This window comes from Lissotriton vulgaris, chromosome 4_1 (assembly GCF_964263255.1).
Source record: "Lissotriton vulgaris chromosome 4_1, aLisVul1.2, whole genome shotgun sequence".
NCBI lineage: Eukaryota > Metazoa > Chordata > Amphibia > Caudata > Salamandridae > Lissotriton > Lissotriton vulgaris.
The window spans coordinates 549250649-549268807 of record NC_141691.1 but is presented as its reverse complement, the minus strand read 5'-3'; the positions used below and the strand labels follow the sequence as shown (position 1 = coordinate 549268807).

The window sequence follows — 18159 nt, the reverse complement described above, 5'->3', positions numbered from 1 at the left end:
AGGTGGAGGAGATGAAGCGTTCCTGATGATGTGTATTGGGTGGATTGGTGGGCGGGCTAATGGAGCAGGAGTCTGAAGGCCCTATTAGAGCTAATTGGGTGTGCTGAGGCGAGTTAGCAGACGCCTTCTTAAAGAAGCACAGAGGATGGATTAATGTGCTTTAGAAGTCCAAGGTAGAAGAGTTTCTGAATCTCAGGAGGTAAAACGGCGCCCTTATGTTAGAGGAAGGAAGGGGGGGGGAGCATCAAGAATTAGTGCAGAATTTGCTTGGTACCACTGCTACAACAATACTATTGAGGTATCTCTGTCGCCAACGTGAGGCAGAGTGTTGCCTGTTCTTGACTAGAACAATGATAACAATAAAGTCCATGCTTTCATAATATTGGAAAATTAACTGAAAAGCAGTACATTTCATGGTTGGCTTGAGCGGCAAAAAAGAGATGGTTCTACGATGGTAAAGAGTGTTTGTTATATTGGACTGTAATGTGTGAATGGTCTCTCCCCTTCTTGGGAGGCTTTCGATGCTCATGACGAGCTCAGCTCGTCATGATGCACAGTTGAGCTGTGCTGATGACGAGCTGAGCTCGTCATGACACCAGCAAAATGGCAATTTTCAGCACAGGAGGGGGAAAACGCCTAGCAGCCAAGGTGTTAAATAACCATGGGTTTTTGTAGTCCATGTTTTTTGCACATATTTGGTCCAGTGTTTTCCCACAGTGACTATTGTTAATAAAAAGCAAGAAGGAGAATGCATTAATGAAATAAATGAAAAGGATTTTATAAAGCGCACTTAACCCGAAGGTGCCAAAACATAATCTGAAGCCTCCAGTCCTGCCATAGAATTATGCGAGAATCAAGAATGATGCATGCATTTATGGGTCTGGCATCAGCCAAGAACTTTTGTTTTCAATAAAAGTCTATATATTACATATAATTAAAGGGATTTCAGTCATCCGCCTTCATTTGTTGGTCTGCTGCAGTGCCATACACATTCTGCTTCCGCCCACAGAGGTTACAGATGCAGCATATGTGACTGTGAGTGATGGCATTGTGATCTTGCACAAGGTGTACATCCGTATAACAGTAGTCTTTTTTAGTGACCAAGACTAATGGGGCAGAGCTTGCTTTTACATTATTTATAGACTTTTAGACATTATGCAGTGGTAAAGCTAAAAGGTCAGCAGCCAAAGCCAGTCCTTTTGGTTTTGCTAGTGCCGGTTTTGTTTGTCCTCATTCAGCATTCCAACCACTTGTTGAATCGTGATAGCCAAGCTCTTGAGGAATTGACAATTTTGTGTGAGTGTGTGTAATTCCATTTTCATACCTTTTCTTTTAGGTCGATCCTAGCGCAGCGCGCATGCGCTGCTCTATGGGGAGGCCTCTTGGAATCACTCCAGACTTTGTCAGTGTGGTTTTTCAACTTCCACACATTCTATTGGCCTTTGCGTCTAGCTTTCAAAAATGGCCAAAGTTGGGTGCATACCCCACCTTTTCTCTAAATCTTCACTCCCACAGCATTTTGGTGTCAGGAGCGAGCAGCGGCGCACATTGTGCCTGTTGCATTCCTTGTTTTAATTAGCAGTTTCTTATCGCTCCAATCTGTCTCCCTTCACTGGCTCCTTACCCACCCCTTCACTCTTCTCCCCTCTCCCTCCCACTCTCCGTTCCCCTCCCTCAAGAACCCCAGGTCGTCAAATATTGCCATCTTCCCGCTCCATTTAGCATGGATACCTCGTTTATTAGGTCTCGGCCTGATGTAAGCAGCGCATGCGCTGCCTCGTCATAAGAGGCTTTTTGGAATCAATACGATTCCAAAAGCCTCGTCCAAGCTCCACCTTAAGTTTTGATTTGTGCGCGTCGTTTAGCGTCACGAATTATGCAAAAGGCAGTGCAATGATTGCACTGAAGGCATGCCAATTCCTAATTGTTTCCATCCTGTCTCCATTTCGGCACACCCACCAGGATTGGATCTCTTACCGGCGGCAGCACACACAGTCCTTCATTAGGCGGTGTGCACTTTTTTCTTCACTTTTTTGCGCTAACAAGCCCCGGGGCACTGAAGCAGCTTTGTCCCCAAGCATCGTGCCTTACTTTTTCTAAGTTTCTTTACCGAGCGCTTCAGGAACCACCTACCTACAGATCCCCCCCCCCCCCCCCTCCCCAAAGCTTTGCTGGCGGCAGAGGCAGCTTGTAATCTGTTACACTGTAATCTGTTTGTTTTGGAATTGCTAAATATGACTCCATGTCCAAAACCAATGATATGACCACAAGTGTCTTATTTTTGTTCCAAATTCCTTTACCGAGCACTTCAGGAACCACCGACCTATAGATCCCCCCTACCCTTAGCTTTGCAGGCGAACAGCGCTCTCAGGTAAGGCGGCGGAGGCAGCTTGTGGTACAACTGTTGACTCATTAACTTTACACTGTAATCTGTTTGTTTTGAAATTGCAAAATATGACTCCATGTCCAGCAGAGTGCCAAGTACTTCCTTTTCCTTCTGTGGCCGCCATCGAAGCAGCAGCGTGTAACTGGCGCGCCAAGGGTACAGGGGTAGAAAATGGTGAGCAGAACACTATGATAGTGAGAGGTGGTGTTGGGACACTGGGTTTGGGTAGAAGATGGTGCGGGCAGAGTCCTGGGAGATAAGTAGGGGGTTAACATTTATGATGCGATGGTCATATGTCTCTGGTTAACGAGAGGGCTGAAGCCATTTCAGGCTGCGGAAAGGCAAACACCACACGCCAGAGACCGTGAGTGGATGGCGCCTTTTGTTCAAGTTTGTCGAATAACGCAGCCTGGTTCGCTTTCTTCCTAGGTCGTGCGAAATCCAGCCGGTCGACGAATTTTACTTTTGTACATGGGACAATTTATGCATTCATGCAAGAATCAGTCACTTATAACGATTATGTGGTCGCGCAGCCCAACTCCTGGCTGCTATGGAAGCATATCACGTACCTAGTTGTCAGACTTGACAACCAGCCCTGCTCCTCTTTTAGTCATTCTTGCTTCTCTCTAGGGTGCTGCATTTATATTTACAAATATGTTTCTGCTGCTGGGGTCCTTCAGTGCCTGTTTATTCTACTGGCGCAGCTCAAGTTAAATTTAGGAAAGGTTTCAGTCCGTTCAAACGTACTCAGCTGTCTCGTTTTTTACTTCCCAGCGTGGCAGACGAGCGTTCAGATTAATCTGAAAAGTTGGGTGTATTGACGTCTTCCATAAGGTTCCCCGTTTTCCAATACGTTCTTCTTATTTTTTTTTAATTTTTTTTAAGGGGGCTGTGTTCATTGCATCTTTAATGTATGTTACTCCGTATTTATGAACACGCTTTTATTTCTCCCCTTATCCCCCCCCTGTCGTCCTCCACACCGCTACCCGACCCGTTTTCAGTGCTAGCTTACTTTATTTTGGAGTATGGCGCCCGATTTAGGGTCCCCGCGCTCCGTGTCCCAGCATGACACCTCTTACAGGGCTGTAAATGCTTCAGGAGATGGCTTGTGGCTATCGACACGGAAGGCAGCAGCGTGTCACTTGAAATGCTGACTACTGATCACGATCACTTTCGCTTTCACGGCCTGCAGCCAATGCTTGTTTATTTTGTCACACCGTGTGTGCAGTACATTCATCTAACGTGTGTGGAAACTAAATACCTAGCTGTCTATTTTGAACTGTCTCTCCTTGCAGTGATAGCCACTGTACCAAACCCGTGTGTGTCCTGTATGCAGGCATTCCGGCAAGACCATCCTGTACCCCAGCTAGCCTGTATATTCGAGCTCATATGCAGTCGCCACTTGCTACAGCATGGACACCACTGACGCGCATGGCCACACAGGGATTCTGCGGTCTCCGTACATGACCCTTAAAGTATGTCAGTGTTCGGTTTACTTTATGTTTACATGTTAGGTACTTTGTTCCTTTATGGAACTCCTGTGGAACATTCGCATATGTATCAAGGACCCCCTGAGAATTAATTCTAGTAATTCCTAGGTCAGGGATAAAACAACGTTTGAAAATGAACAACCTAGGCAATTAGTTCTAGCTTGTCATATATAATAATAAAGAGGAAAAAACGTAATTATAAATCGGATTTTACAGTTTATTAACACATTCAATTAAAAACATTTTTTTTTTATGTTGCATCAGTAATTTTTATTAATTATATTAAAAATTCGCAAGTTCAGTGTATCAAATTACATCGGTAACAATCGAAACAAATTTACAAAATTGCACATAAACAAATTGGTTTAAAAATTAAAAAGTGGCAAAAATAATATGATATTATTATTTGTGCCATTTTTTAATTTTTAAACCAATTTGTTTGTGCAATTTTGTAAATTTGTTTCGATTGTTACCGATGTGATTTGATCACTGAACTTGCGAATTTTTAATATAATTAATAAAAATGACTGATGCAACATATTAAATTTTTTAAAAAAAAATAATGTTTTAATTGAATGTGTTAATAAACTGTAGAATCCGATTTATAATTAAGTTTTATCCTCTTTATTATTATATATGACAAGCTAGAACTAATTGCTTAGGTTGTTAATTTTCAAACACTCCTGTGGAACATGGCATAGAGGGTCCAGCAGTTGGAGCTGGGAGCAGCTGCGAGGGAGTGTCCTCTGCTGTCCTGATTACCGTACTAATTAACCTCCATCTATTCAACATTTCCTGGCTGCGTGATACCTACACTCTCTTGGGAGTAAACCCCACAGTCGGCTTACAACAATTAGCACCCGGCTGTTTCTCCCATACTCAAGCCACCGGCGGGTGTGCTTTGTAGCCCCACTTCTTATATTTGTCTTGTCTTCAAAACACGTCTGCACACCCTGCTGTCCTATATCTCGTTCGTATTCCCCCAGTCACTAACATGCCGCCTCTCGCTCATGCAAGCAGGCCCCCACCCTCTTTCACTTTGTGCTGCCTTCTGTAGGGTTCTGGCACTACACGCTCCTTGTCCGCTCAGAACGATGTAGGGGCTTGTATTGCCTCCTCCAGTGAGCTTCTGGGATCCACTTCATGTCCTCCCATTGGTGGAGTTGAATAATCATGATTGACAGGCAACCATTAAGGTGAAGTCTTATTCTCTGGTTGATTCTATGTCTACACGACCCGGGTCCCTTTCCTTTATGATGACTAGTTCTTTGGATGTGCCTGATTCTGCTGCTTTCTTACTTTCTTCTCTGCCCAGTGTGGTTTGTCAGACCAAGCTATGGCCCTTGCCTATTAACCAGTAACTTTTCGATTCTGCAAGTTTATATTCTGGAACGTGGCAATTCTACGTTCCAAGTTGTCACTTATTTATTGGGCTGAGTTTCTTAAGGAATTTAATTTTCTCTTTTTCGAGTAGATTTTGGCCCCTGACCCTAATCACATTAATGGTTTGAAAACATTTTACCAACCCACTGTTCCATCTAAAGCTGATAGATCTAATGGTGGGTTTGCTGTCTTTGTAAAACAGTGCCTTACCCTACGTTTCAGATCGAATCCAACTCACTTTAATATTTGATTATTGTTTGTAAAATTTTGCACAACTGTCACTTTATAATTGTTAATTTGTACAGTAATGCCTTGCTATTTGATGTCACTACTGTGCTAACCCAGATTGAGCACGATTTCGATAGTTTCCCTTGTATTGAAGGGGATTTTAACCCTAATTGATGCCCCCCCCCCCCCCACCACAAAGGGCTTGTGGCAGGGTGGACACTAATGACGATGACCAAACCCAGTTTAGTCACAGCGTGCAAGGAATGAAACCGTTAGATTTATTGATCACGTTTGACCTTGCCAATGAATTGTGTATTTCTTCAGTCCCATTTCATCCTACTTTAATGGTCTTGGCCACAATACTGTCATTGACTATATTCTTGTGTCACATAACCTTGAAAATTTAATATGTGACTTTACCACCCACTCTTTTGCTATCCGTGATCATGTTCCCCAAAGCTAAAAAGTCAAACGGTGTGGGGTTTAAAAAGTAATCTTGTTTTTTCTTCCTTTTGTCTTAAGAGTTCATTATCTCCATCACTGCTGGGCATTCGCTCCTTGCTATATTCTCTAACATGACTAAACTGAAGAACAACATGACACTGATTAGTACATCTTGTCATCAATAGAGTTTTTCACATTCATTCATTGATAAAACAAGGCAATCCTAGGGTAAAACAGATATAGAATAAAAATCTTTCCACTAGCAGTTAACGGATCTGAGTAATTAGCCTGATCTATTTTCAAACTGATCAGTTCTACGGCCACGTCCATTGACGGTATTCCCGCTGTTGCAATCGGATCAAGTTTCTGCAGTGCTAGTAACTCTTTATTAATAATCTTTTTCGATTTTTTTGTTGTTTTACAAAGACATAGCCTGGTGCATCTGCCAACTGTCCAGCTATGTTAAGTGCATCGTATGCTGTCTCTGGCTTGATTCTTGACTCTTCTTTATATCTTACTCACGTTCCTGAAAAATTAATATAGGATCTGCTGCTCAAACTCAGACCTATTTATTTGCTTCTTGAGCCCACACCAGCCTGACGTTTACTAAAGCATGCTTCTAAATATGGTACTGTAATTACTAATCACATATCACACTCAGAAGTGGTGGTCTCACCTTCCTTTGTAGAGGGATTAGTTGCTTAGTTGTTTTAGAAACCCAAGCATTGGCATAGCCAATAGGTCTCGCCTTCGGGATCCTATAAGTGTTTAGCCATGCAACAGTTGATGTTGTTGCACCAAGAATATTGTGCTGCATAAGTAAATACTTATAAGATCCCAAAGGTGAGACCTATTGGCTATGCCAATGCTTGCTTAAGAGCAGATATATTGTTTGCATTTAAACGGAAATGGCTCCGCTTGTAGAGATCATAATGTGACAGCTTACTTGAGCTTGGTTTGCTCGCTAAAAAACTTCTGTCAGTTTCCGTGCAATGCTTCCTTATGTCTGACCCTAAGATGTTGAGTGGACTGGCCGGCAATTTTTCACGATAATTCCTTCAGAACTGTAAGTACTCCTATGGGCTCCAATGCCAGTCTGTTTTTTAACTTTCTCATCACCATAGACTAGGTCTTCATCACACATGGCTACACGCCACTGTAACAAGACAGGTACCCAGTTTTGAAGTCTCTGAGGAGTCTTAAGTATCACCACCTCCCCCACGAATGCTATCCTAAAGGTATTCAATGGCAACTTCTTGCTGCTCGCTGACTCACAGGACTTACACATTCTTGGACTCTATTGTGTTGCATGTCCTTTTCTTCAACGCACTTGAAACCCCAACTGATACTTTGTCTGCACCGCTGCTGTGTTCATATGTAACTCTCGCAGGTACCTTTGATCTATATGTACAGCCTGGTGGTTTGGAAAATGAAATACACCTACAATGCTAAATGTTGCCTTGCTCTTTAGTATACAAAGTTTGTATAAAATGTTCTCAGTACTCTCTCCTGCTAGCGTGTCTGCTGGCACCATCATCTCAGTTTCGTTCTGACGTATGTTTTTGGTGTTCCAATACATTAGTACCTTTTGTGCTGTCTTTTCAATAGAATTGGCTGATTTTTGTATACCAGAGCAAAACATGTCTGACCCAAGGCCTATTTTCTCCCTGAAGTAACTACTACATTGTCAAATAAATGAATTATTCAGAAAATAAAGTTGTTGGCCGATTGAATAGATCAAATATAAAAAAAAAAATATGTGCTCGATCTACCTCAAAATAAAATGCTGTTATTGAAGGAATCCGGCACAGTGTAAATACTTTGTTTTAGAGAATCTTTGAATTTTCGCCTCTGTTGAATGTTCTTGTTTTATGATGCCTTTGTTACTTCAGGTCATATTTTATTTATATTTGAGTGCAATGGGAATTAAAATGGAAAAATAAAATAAATTAATAGTCTTGAGGCATCACAACGCAACATACTCCAACTAAAGTAAGAGCATAAAATGACAGCGCTGGTAATGGAATTGAAGAGGAATTAAAACTGAGATTCTCCTGCCATAAACAATTAACAAGCATTTGCAATGCAATCGGTCTTGCCTTTGGGACCTTCTGTGTATTTTGCTATGCAGAACATTAGCCTGGGTGCGGAAAAATCTACTGTTCTTTAACATGGAGGGAAAGTGAGCACCAAACTGCGTGACATATTGCCTTTCAGCAGGAAATGGTATAGTCCAAAGCTCTGTTTTTAATATAAAATCAGGGCCTTCGGTGGTCTTATCACTGAAAATACCAGATTTGAAAAAAATATTGTCTACGGGTGCTTGTGGAAGATAAATTCTATGGACTGGAATCTAGAGAATGCTAAAGTGATTCTGGTATTTTACTGACTTCTACTGGTCGTTTTTGATCAAGACAGTTAAATAGAGGCAATTTAACAGAAAAAAAGTCCCTGAGCGGAAGCAGACGAGTCCTAGAGCTGATCTCCAGAGCCCACAAAATACATACACATATTTGTATATTATATACTAAGTATATACAAAGGGTCTCGAATTCTCGACCTAAAAAGCAGGGGTATATAATACTGTGAAGAATGTGTCTCCTGTGTAATCTCTGAACCAATATTGAATGGGTAGGCGATTGACATCTGGCTAAAATTCTACGTCTTTTCAACATTTTGGTTTCCCTGACAATTCACTTTTCTCCCTTAGACCAATAACTTACCAAAGGCTATTGCAGCAGCTCACACATTCATGCTCAAGCACCCGGATGATGAAATGATGAAGCGGAACATGGCGTACTACAAAAGCATGCCTGATTCAGAGGACTACATTAAAGACCTGGAGACCAAGTCATATGAGGTATGCACTTTCAAATATTAGCAGTACAGAAATTAACTTTTTTTTATATTGCACTTAACAGTTTTTTTATTTACATTTGTTTAAGAATTGTTTAATCCACTTAATGTCAGTCTTATGCACCGCCAACAAAACGCCTGTTACCAAGAGCTTTAAATAAACAGTGTTCACATTATCCAGGTAAATATGTTTCTCCTGTCACTTATTCGCCAAGTGTGAACCGTTCAAACATTACCAGGCCAGCGCCTTCTACTATGCTCGGTTTCTCCTTTGGCCATATTACTCAAAATCGAATCCAGCATAACATTTTGCTCTCAGCTGGAGTGGAATAGACTTGTATAGACTTGTGTTCTTATTTCTTACAATAGTAGTGATGTTATCATACGTCGCTGACCTGAGATAGTCGGTATAAAGGGCATGGTACCATTTTAGATTTCCATTTGATGATCCTACTCGTACTGTTAAATATGCAGTATTGGTTCTGACCTTAGTAAATTACTTTTCTAAGTTATTTATTGTGTTCTTTAATATTGCCATGAAATTACAAAGCTTATGCAACACAATAAAAAATAAAATGATCACCCTTGTAATTCTCAATTGAGTAATAAATTGGATATGTTGGGCCAGAAACTGGGACATAAATAAAGAGGCCGAGATAGTGCCTTCGTAGTTATGGTTAAGTCCGTCTTTTAGGGAAAAAGGCTTTTTCTTTGTTTCCTTACTGACGTTTGTGCAGTTTGACAAATCTGCATGAAAATGTTCAGGAGAAAAGCACATCCACTTTGGGTTCTTCACTGCAAGTTTCATACAGATCGTTGAGCCGGAGCCTAAAGCGAAAATTCCCACTTTAACTCAATAGAATTATTTGCTCCTCTACACTGAAACAAATTGCTGAATGGAATTACCCCAAACTTGTATTATGCATAGACCCTTACTCAAGGAAGTGCCTATAGTTTGTTTGGTAAAAACCGGTTAAGTTGTTTTTGAAAAATTAGCATTTAAAAAGTAATACCATCTTTGTAAAACGAGGCTACATTTTAGAGCCATTGATTTGCAAATCCAATGTAAAAAATACATAAAGGCACATTGTTGGACTAGGGAGCTTTTTCTTCCATCATCCATTGACTATTTACTAATACGTCAAGCTTTGCTTGGGTGGCTATCACAGAAAACTTTATGTTGCGTTCACCATTAGCAAACCGTGTTCACCAAGCATACATTGTGCACCTAACCATAACTTGCAAATTTCAGTGCTCTTTAGTTAGTAACCATAACTGTACTTTAACTGTGGTCTTTAGGTATATTGGTGAGTTTTGTTTCTTTTAACATAGGTTTAGGCGTTAAGGAAACCATAACTTAAATTTAAGGTTTGTTCTGCATTGTAGGATCTGACACTGTTGGCAATACCCAATCGGCAGCACACTTAATCATCAAGCTGATTTTCTCAGTCAGTTTTAAAAGCACAACCAGAAATAGATCCTAGACAACGTAAATGTTGAAGAAATCTTCACGCAATGGGGAACACCATCCAGAGAGCTGTTCGTGACAAAAGTTGCTGGGACTTTGCTGCCAGGATTCCAGAAATTAAATCGGTGGGGGAGGCTCTTTTATTAGACTGGTCATATACATTTTTCTCCATATTTTCACCAATTCCACTCATTCTAACAGTGCTGTTGAAGCTGTGCAAAACTCGTTCGAAGATGATGATTCCGATCCAAACTGACTTTGGCAGTGGTGGTACCCGAACCTCATTCATATGTCAATCGGACGTCACAAGAGATTAGCATGCAAACCGAATATACCTTACCACATTTCAGGAGCAAATTCACCATCTGAATTTAACATTGTTGAATTTGGCAGCATTGCTTATGAAGTCAGACAGCATGGTAATTTGAAACTACCTCCTGTTTACATGGAGTTTCTATAGGAAATTAAACACCTTTTCATAAGAACATGTTATGCATGAAGTGGAAGAGATTCTGGATATGGTGCCATAATAACAGCCAGGATCCTATCTTATGTCAAGCGGATGTCGTCCGCTTGACCCTGTCAGAATTACAATTTCATTTCATAAAGGTCTGTCTTGCTAGTATCATACATGTATAGATCCATTGTCTTTCTTCAATGTTAGCAGCAGGACTTTGGAACATCCTTCCACTTAGGAAAATCCTTGCAGAAAACCTTTTTAGGCTTGACGAAATCTTATTTTATTTAAAAAATGAATACATAAATAAAAAAAAAAAATGTAAGCGGCCCATAATGGCTCCCACCTCACTTACCGTTGACTGGCTCCCAGATGGTTCTCATTTCTTTGCTTCCTGTTTGCCAGAAGTTCCTCCTGGCCTCCAACTTCCTCCTAAACTTCGGTTTCTTCGATTCTTCATCCATGCTGTGAAGCTTGGACCAAGTACTGCTTTCGGTGGCCAGTGTCCTTTCCCTGGCTAGCAGGTACGATTTTTATTTTTTTTTAATCTACTTTTGCGCTTTCACTGAGAGTGCATGTGACTGTAGTCTCTCTCCTTCAGCCTTCCACTCCTCTCGGTCTCTGACTCTGTGGGTCTGTCCTCACTTCTTTATTACAATTTGCTTTCCATTTCCCCTCACTGTTCCATGGCCACACTGCTTCCTCCATCCTGCGCCCCCCCACTTGTCAGGCTATTAAAAAAGCAACTTTATGGCCCAAAACAGATTGCATGGATCCCATACTGATGCAAAACTATTAACATCCCAAGGAGGTTTTTTTTTAGATATGGGAATATTGAACCTGAGGCTTGATGTGGCAGAGCATAGAACAGGTTCTTTGCCAATGACCTGTGGGAGTATAGATGGTCTATAGAAATAACCTAAAGGTTCCACTTCACTCCTCTCCATGCCACTCAACTCTACTGTACGGCACTCTACTTCACTTTACGACACTCCACGCAACTTTTCTTTGCCCTACTAATCTTTAGCCATGCTGAACAGCAGCCAATCTGTTGTACAAAATTGCTAAAACATATTGGCAAAGCCGAAAGCTCTTTCATAGGTGAGACCTATTGGCTTTGCCAATGCTTGTCATAGAGTAGCGCACAGTGTGGTAGAGGGTGTAGAGTGGATGGGCATACAGTTGAGTGGCATAGAGTACAGTGTCCGAGTTGAGTAGAGTTAATGGGTAGTGCATCAAATGAAGGTGGAGCAGCGCTTGGGTGGGAGGAACCTCTCAAGAATCAGCTACCTTAGATACTAAAGCCAGGCATTGCTTCCTGGGGTAGGAGGCTGTCCCTCAAGAGGAGCCAGACCTAAGTCACGGAAATGGGTCAGAACCTGTACCTAATTGACTCAAACAGATAGTCTCACTGAACCTTCCAGAACACGGGGAAAACACTCAATAAACCAATGCATTCAATAGGCTACAGATGCAGTCAGAAACGTTCACTACTCTGTTTTTACCAGAATATAAGTGCAAAGGTTGTGCTGACTCTCCAAACAAGGGGAACGCCTTACAGCTGTTAACCACCATTAGCAGACTGTGGATTTAAATTCATCAGACCTGATATCCATAGAATTTGTAGAACATAATAGCCATCTAGGGAATGAGGCAACAAAAGCGATCTGGGCATCGCCTGGCATAGCCAGGAGGTTTCTGTAGGAACAAGAACAGTTAAATATCGGGGGAATAAAGCCGATACCTTACCAAAAACCAGGCTATCCGTTCCTGCGTTAGCGAGACACAATGATCATCCAGGACCCCGTCATGAGCGTTCGACAGCGCACACATATTCTGTATTAAAGTGGGTGCAGATCACATCTCCAAAGCACAAGGAGAAAGCAGTCTGCCGGTGGGGGGCATTCAGACTGTGACTGGAACTCCAGCACCTCAAGACTGGGGTTGGCTAGCAAGTCCAATAAACGCTGGAGCAGCAACCACTGACTTAACAAGAATCCCCCACCAACTCCCAAAAACACCTTACCTTTGTGTTCTTGGAATATAAATGGTCTGAGAAACAAAACATCAGGTATTGCTCTAGTTACAATCCTTTGACCTCGTCCTCTTACAGTAGACCTGGCTGGGTCAACCATTTAATTTTCAAGGCATTAAATTACACCATCTTCCAGCCACTAAAAGCACCAAATATGGTCACCTCAAAGAAAGACTTTCAATATATACTTCTATAACAAGTATCAGTGCGGTCGAAGAGCTGGTTTCTAAATTAACATTGACAAATGCAACAAAGGCTGTCAAAGTGACAGTCAAAAGCACTATTAAAGATCTGTAGTTGGTGTTAATAAACATATATATCTTCATCCCTGTTAAGGCCATGGGTGTCAATCTGCTGGGAGGTGAGCTAAGCAGGCTATTATCAGAGGAGCAAACACCAAACTTCATAATAACTGGTGATTTAATCCTGCACATGTTAGGTACAACAGATGACCACTTTCTGGGAAACCAATCACCTGTATGGCATATTCCACCACAAGAACGAAGCAAATGGGGAAGGCAAACCAAGCTGACAAAGAAACTACTGGAGGATCTTGAACATCTTAACTTTCATGCACTAAGCTGCCTGTTCCGGCAGACCGTTCCCCTGCTGCCACTTTCCACACTGCGATAACTAGCACAACAATAGAGTACACCTTTGCAACCGTTCCTCTGTTCTGCAAAATTGCTGACTTGAATCTGGTAGCAAAGGACAACAGAGATCATCTCCCACAAGTAATTACACTAAATGCATAAGTTATAATACCAGTCCAGCAAGTGGATAGTTCCTTAAAAAACAGAAAATAACAAAGGGATTAAATGTATTACTCAACACCCAGAAAATCTGCTGGCCTTTGCAAAGATCCTCCTGCAAGAAAATCAAACCGCTAGAATGAATGCCATAGCTGGCTGGGAAATCTTCACAAAAGCACTAGGGAAAGTTCATTCAACAAAATAGGAGTCAAGACAAAGGATAACAGGAGAGCTTTGTCATGGGTGGGCCTCTAACTCGCAGAATGCTCAAATCAGGTTGTTTAAGAAGGCAATAAATAAAACATAACGGAACCTTCACCTACATGGACCGAATGTCAATGTGCAAAGGAAGCTGAGGCAATTAAAAGGAACACAGAAAAAGCAAAATTGGCAACTAAAAAAAAAGTTAGAAGATATGTTATGGGCCTAGCTTCTTTATGACATAAAGAGCCACAACAGTGCATGATTCTGACGTATAATCAACTTGTTACAAAACCCTAAAGTTCATGGAGTTAGCTCACATTTGACGGAAGAAGCTTGGGCGGGCTTCCTTTGGGATTACTTGAACAGCAACCTCAATAGCAACTCAAATTCGGAAGCCATCATACGCCCAACAGAAGAAGAGAACTCCTGAAACACACAATAATCTGGCAACACATACTATCTTAATCTCGGCTAAACAAATTTCCAAGAGGATAGGCAAAGGGAGAAGAGAGTGAGCACCAGGCCCAAATGGCATACCCCCAGTCTTATTCAAACTAGACCCTGGTTATTTGGCGGAATCTCTAAAGCCAGTCTTTAAAGAAATATGAACAGAGACAGTCCCGGCTTCGTGGAGGGGCTCGATCATCTCCCCAATGTATAAACGATAAGAACGAGGCAAAAAATTATGTATTGGTAACCCTAATAGATAATGACGCCAAATACTAGATTGGCCTATCCTAGAGGAACTGACATCTTGGGCTTCCGAAAACTCAGTTATTCCTCTTAACCAAACCAGTTTCAGTAAGTCTATGCAAACTTCACCAATATTTTAACTCTCTCTTTACACATTGACGCCACAATAGCAGCCAAACTACCACTCTATGTATATTTCATTGATTACAGATCCGTTTTCGATCATATTGACAGAGGCAAACTGTGGCGTGAACTTACCAAATGGAAGATCCCATCTGCCCTCTTGGATCAACTAATACTTTTGCATACAGACACCTGGGTACAAGTAAAACTGGGGACCAGAAACCATCTGTCAAGAAGGATCCCAACCACCAATGGGCTTAAACAGGGTTGCGTCTTCGCCCCAACCCTGTTCAATCTTTTCATGTCAGATCTATCATCAAGGCTGGACATGTGCAACTGTCATTCCCCAAAGATGCATGGTTTTGTCCTCTCAAGTCTACAATATGCAGACAACCTAGTACTCATCAGCCGAACTTCGGCAGGCCTTCAGCACTTATTAGACACTTTACAAAGCTATTCAGCTGAAGAACAGCTTGAGCATCAACCTGTACAAGACCAAGGTCATGCACGTAAATCAAAGAAAGGCAAAAGGAGCACATCGCTGGTACCTGGCAAAATAACAGCTGGAAACCGTTCACGAACACAAATACCTAGGCATTATAATAGATAGTAGGGGTTCTTTCACTGCCCATAAGGAAGTACTGAAAAGGAGAGGTAATGAGACCGCAGTGGCGCTAAAAAACCCAAGGAACAAAGTCATCAGTTCAAGCTTCTCTCCACTGGTCCAAGTGTTACAGGCAAAACTCATTCCAACAGTAACCAAGCCGAAAAGTAAAAAAGAGTACCTGCAGTAGCTTGTGGCCAGTGAAAGGACACTGGTCACAGAAAGGAGTACTTGGTCCAAGCTCCAAGGACGAAGACTCGACTTGAAGCCCAGGAGGAGTGGTCGACCAATAGAAAGACCGGAATGGAGAGTGAAGTGGGAGCCAACCAATGGTAGGTAAAGGTAAGTAATAGAAGGGCTATAAAGACTTAAAAAATATATATACATTTACAACTGATTTCGCAAGCGCTGTGCAGGCAAAACATGAGCCAGTGGCCAGTTGAAGGACACTGGCCACAGAAAGGAGTACTTTGTCCAAGCTCTATGGAGGAAGGCTCGACTCAAAGCCTAGGAGGAGCCGTTGACCAATAGGAAGGCTGGAATATAGAATTACGTGGAGTCAATCAATAGTAGGTAAAGGTAAGTAATGGGCGAGGTCTAAGCCCCTTTTATGTTTTTTAAATTATTATTACAAGAGATTTTGCAAGCACATCGCAAGCATTGTGCAGGCAAAACCTAAAAATGGGTCTCTCACTTCAGATATTGCATTAATTGCTGATGTTACATTTCTAGTTGATCTTGATTCTCTGATTACCCAACTGTATTACTATATTTTACCAACCTAATATTTATGATATTTTTGAATAGTAATTTCGAATATATTCGAGATTTTGCAGGATACTTGAACCTCTAAAAATGCCCAGTTTGGGGGCAAACTGGCATGGGGAAGGAGGATTTACAGCTTTCTGGTGTGCACATATTGATTTTAAAAGTAGATTCAATATGAAATTTGTGTTCACGGAATGCAACCCATATGTTCTCTGGAAGAGACTTTCATGTCTTTTCTGGCTCTTGAGCTTAGTAACTGGTTGAAAATGCATTGTGGACCCTGCACGACAGCATGTGTTCTGTGCAATGTGCAATGAGCCCCTTCCAGAAAACTACTGTGCAAGCTAGGATCTGTACCAGTTTGAAATAGCAGTCTCTTTCCTTGAACCAAGTAAACAAAAGCACTAGACTGAAAAACGGGTTCTGTTTTGGCTAGCTTCACTTATGCCAAAGAGAAGCTTAACTAGTCCAAGTTAAGTGCCTGGAACAGAGATGGAGAAAATCTGAGCTGATGAGAATAGGCTTAGCTGGGGATTTTGATAGCAAGGCCTGAAAAGTCAGAGTACTTTTGTTAAGAGTTCAGTTTAACTACCACACAGTCAAATCAGCAGAATAGACTGGCTCATCTCACTTCAAAATCTGTCTAATCTCATACAAACCCAACTGCTCAGTCCCTCAACCTCCTCCTTCTCAACATCTCAGCAACCATCTCTAAACCTTCTTTGTTGAAAAAAAGAACTTCTCTTTATAGGCTCCACACGAACCCTACAGTTCCCCCTTGAACCGATCATCCCTGACTTTTACCAGTTTTGCAAATGTATCTTTTGTAATGATGGGTATAACTTAAGGCTTTTAGAATGACCGGCATGTCTACATCTCCCTCGCAGACCTCTCGCCTGCCAAGGTTTTCCAGAGTATTGCAGAGGAGTGGCCAAAGACCATGCCTGCATGATCAATAAATGCTTAGAAAGTAGTGTAGCTCCATCCAACCTTTTATTATACCTATTAATTTTACTGGATTTTATAAAGCTTTGAGATCACCTGGTGATCAGTGTGCTGTGTGAGTGAAAAAAACTGTACTTAATTGTTCATCAGAAGCCAGAGCCGATAGAAAATCCGAACTGAATTCTAGGTATGAAAGCCCTGTCCAGTATTCCTTTATTTTTCCCCAGTTGTTGCCAATGTTCAATAGAAATCTACCACTAAGATTTCTGTCTTCAGGAGTTTGATTTAAAATGTGGTTAAGAGAAATCTGCATGACCCAAAGTGCCGACTGTACTGGTGGAGCCACACGGCCCGTCCACTTACGCACGCACGCACACAGCCTGGGGGCGGAGTAGCCCTTGGGTATAAATGAATGGGCGCGAGACCGCTCGAGGTTCTTCGGCCCCTAACCTGTAGCCAGTCTCAATGTCTGTTTGTACTGCAATGATAGGTAGGCCCCACTCTGCGGTCTAGGTCACCTCTACCCTGTTGCAGGTTTTACACTGGCGACGAGGCGGGTCTTTTGCCCACGCCTCGCCCCCGCGGACGCGCCTGCCGTATTCCGCGGTGCCGCCTGAGCTGCGCTCGCGCTGCCTGCGCTGGAGCCTGCGGCCGGCGATGAGATCCATTGCGGGTGCCAACCCGCTGTGCCGGCATAACTGGCCCTACCGGTTGCCGGTGTTTCGCGCCTGTCGCAGAGCGAGAGGTGAGCCCTCCTCCAGAAAGGATTACCGTATCGGATTTGGGCCCTGCGCTGCTGCGCCCTCGCCGTGAAGGCCCAAACCTGCCTTGCCGACATCCCAGCGCTCTGGCGTGCTAGTGCGTGGGAGGAGAATCGCGTGCGGCACGCATCGGGGGGACTGGTTCGGCCCTCAACACACCCTGCGGTTACTCACGCATCTCGTGGAAGGATCCCGGGTGGTCAGCAGAAGCAAGGCCATGCACCTCACAACGCAGAGCTGCACCAGCAGGTAGATCGGAGTCCAGTGTCGCACCACCACAGCGAGTCCCGTAGTGCCACAGTCGCAACTTCACTGCTAGTACGCAGTCTACGCGTCCAACATGAGCCAGCTAGCATCGGGAGGGACAGCGCCCACAGGACCGGCCCAGCGGCCTCCCACCCCGCCACCTCGACCGCCACAGAATGCTGGGCCAGTAGAAGCGAGGCCACCTCCTCAAGCCCCGGCCAACAACACCACACCCACCACGCAAGGTCACGCCATGGCGGCCCCAATTCCGCCGTTCGGCGAACTATCGGAACCTACCAAAGCGGCCACGCGATGG

At 42.8% G+C, this 18159-nt stretch overlaps 1 protein-coding gene across 1 annotated transcript in view; it reads left to right on the top strand.

Moving 5' to 3' along the window:
- CRTAP (cartilage associated protein) overlaps positions 1 to 18159 on the top strand; it is a 166475-nt gene that overhangs the window by 49255 nt on the left and 99061 nt on the right. The window contains exon 2 of the mRNA XM_086964686.1: positions 8642 to 8791. Coding sequence (XP_086820812.1) covers positions 8642 to 8791 — 150 coding nt within the window. The remainder of the gene's footprint in view (positions 1 to 8641; positions 8792 to 18159) is intronic.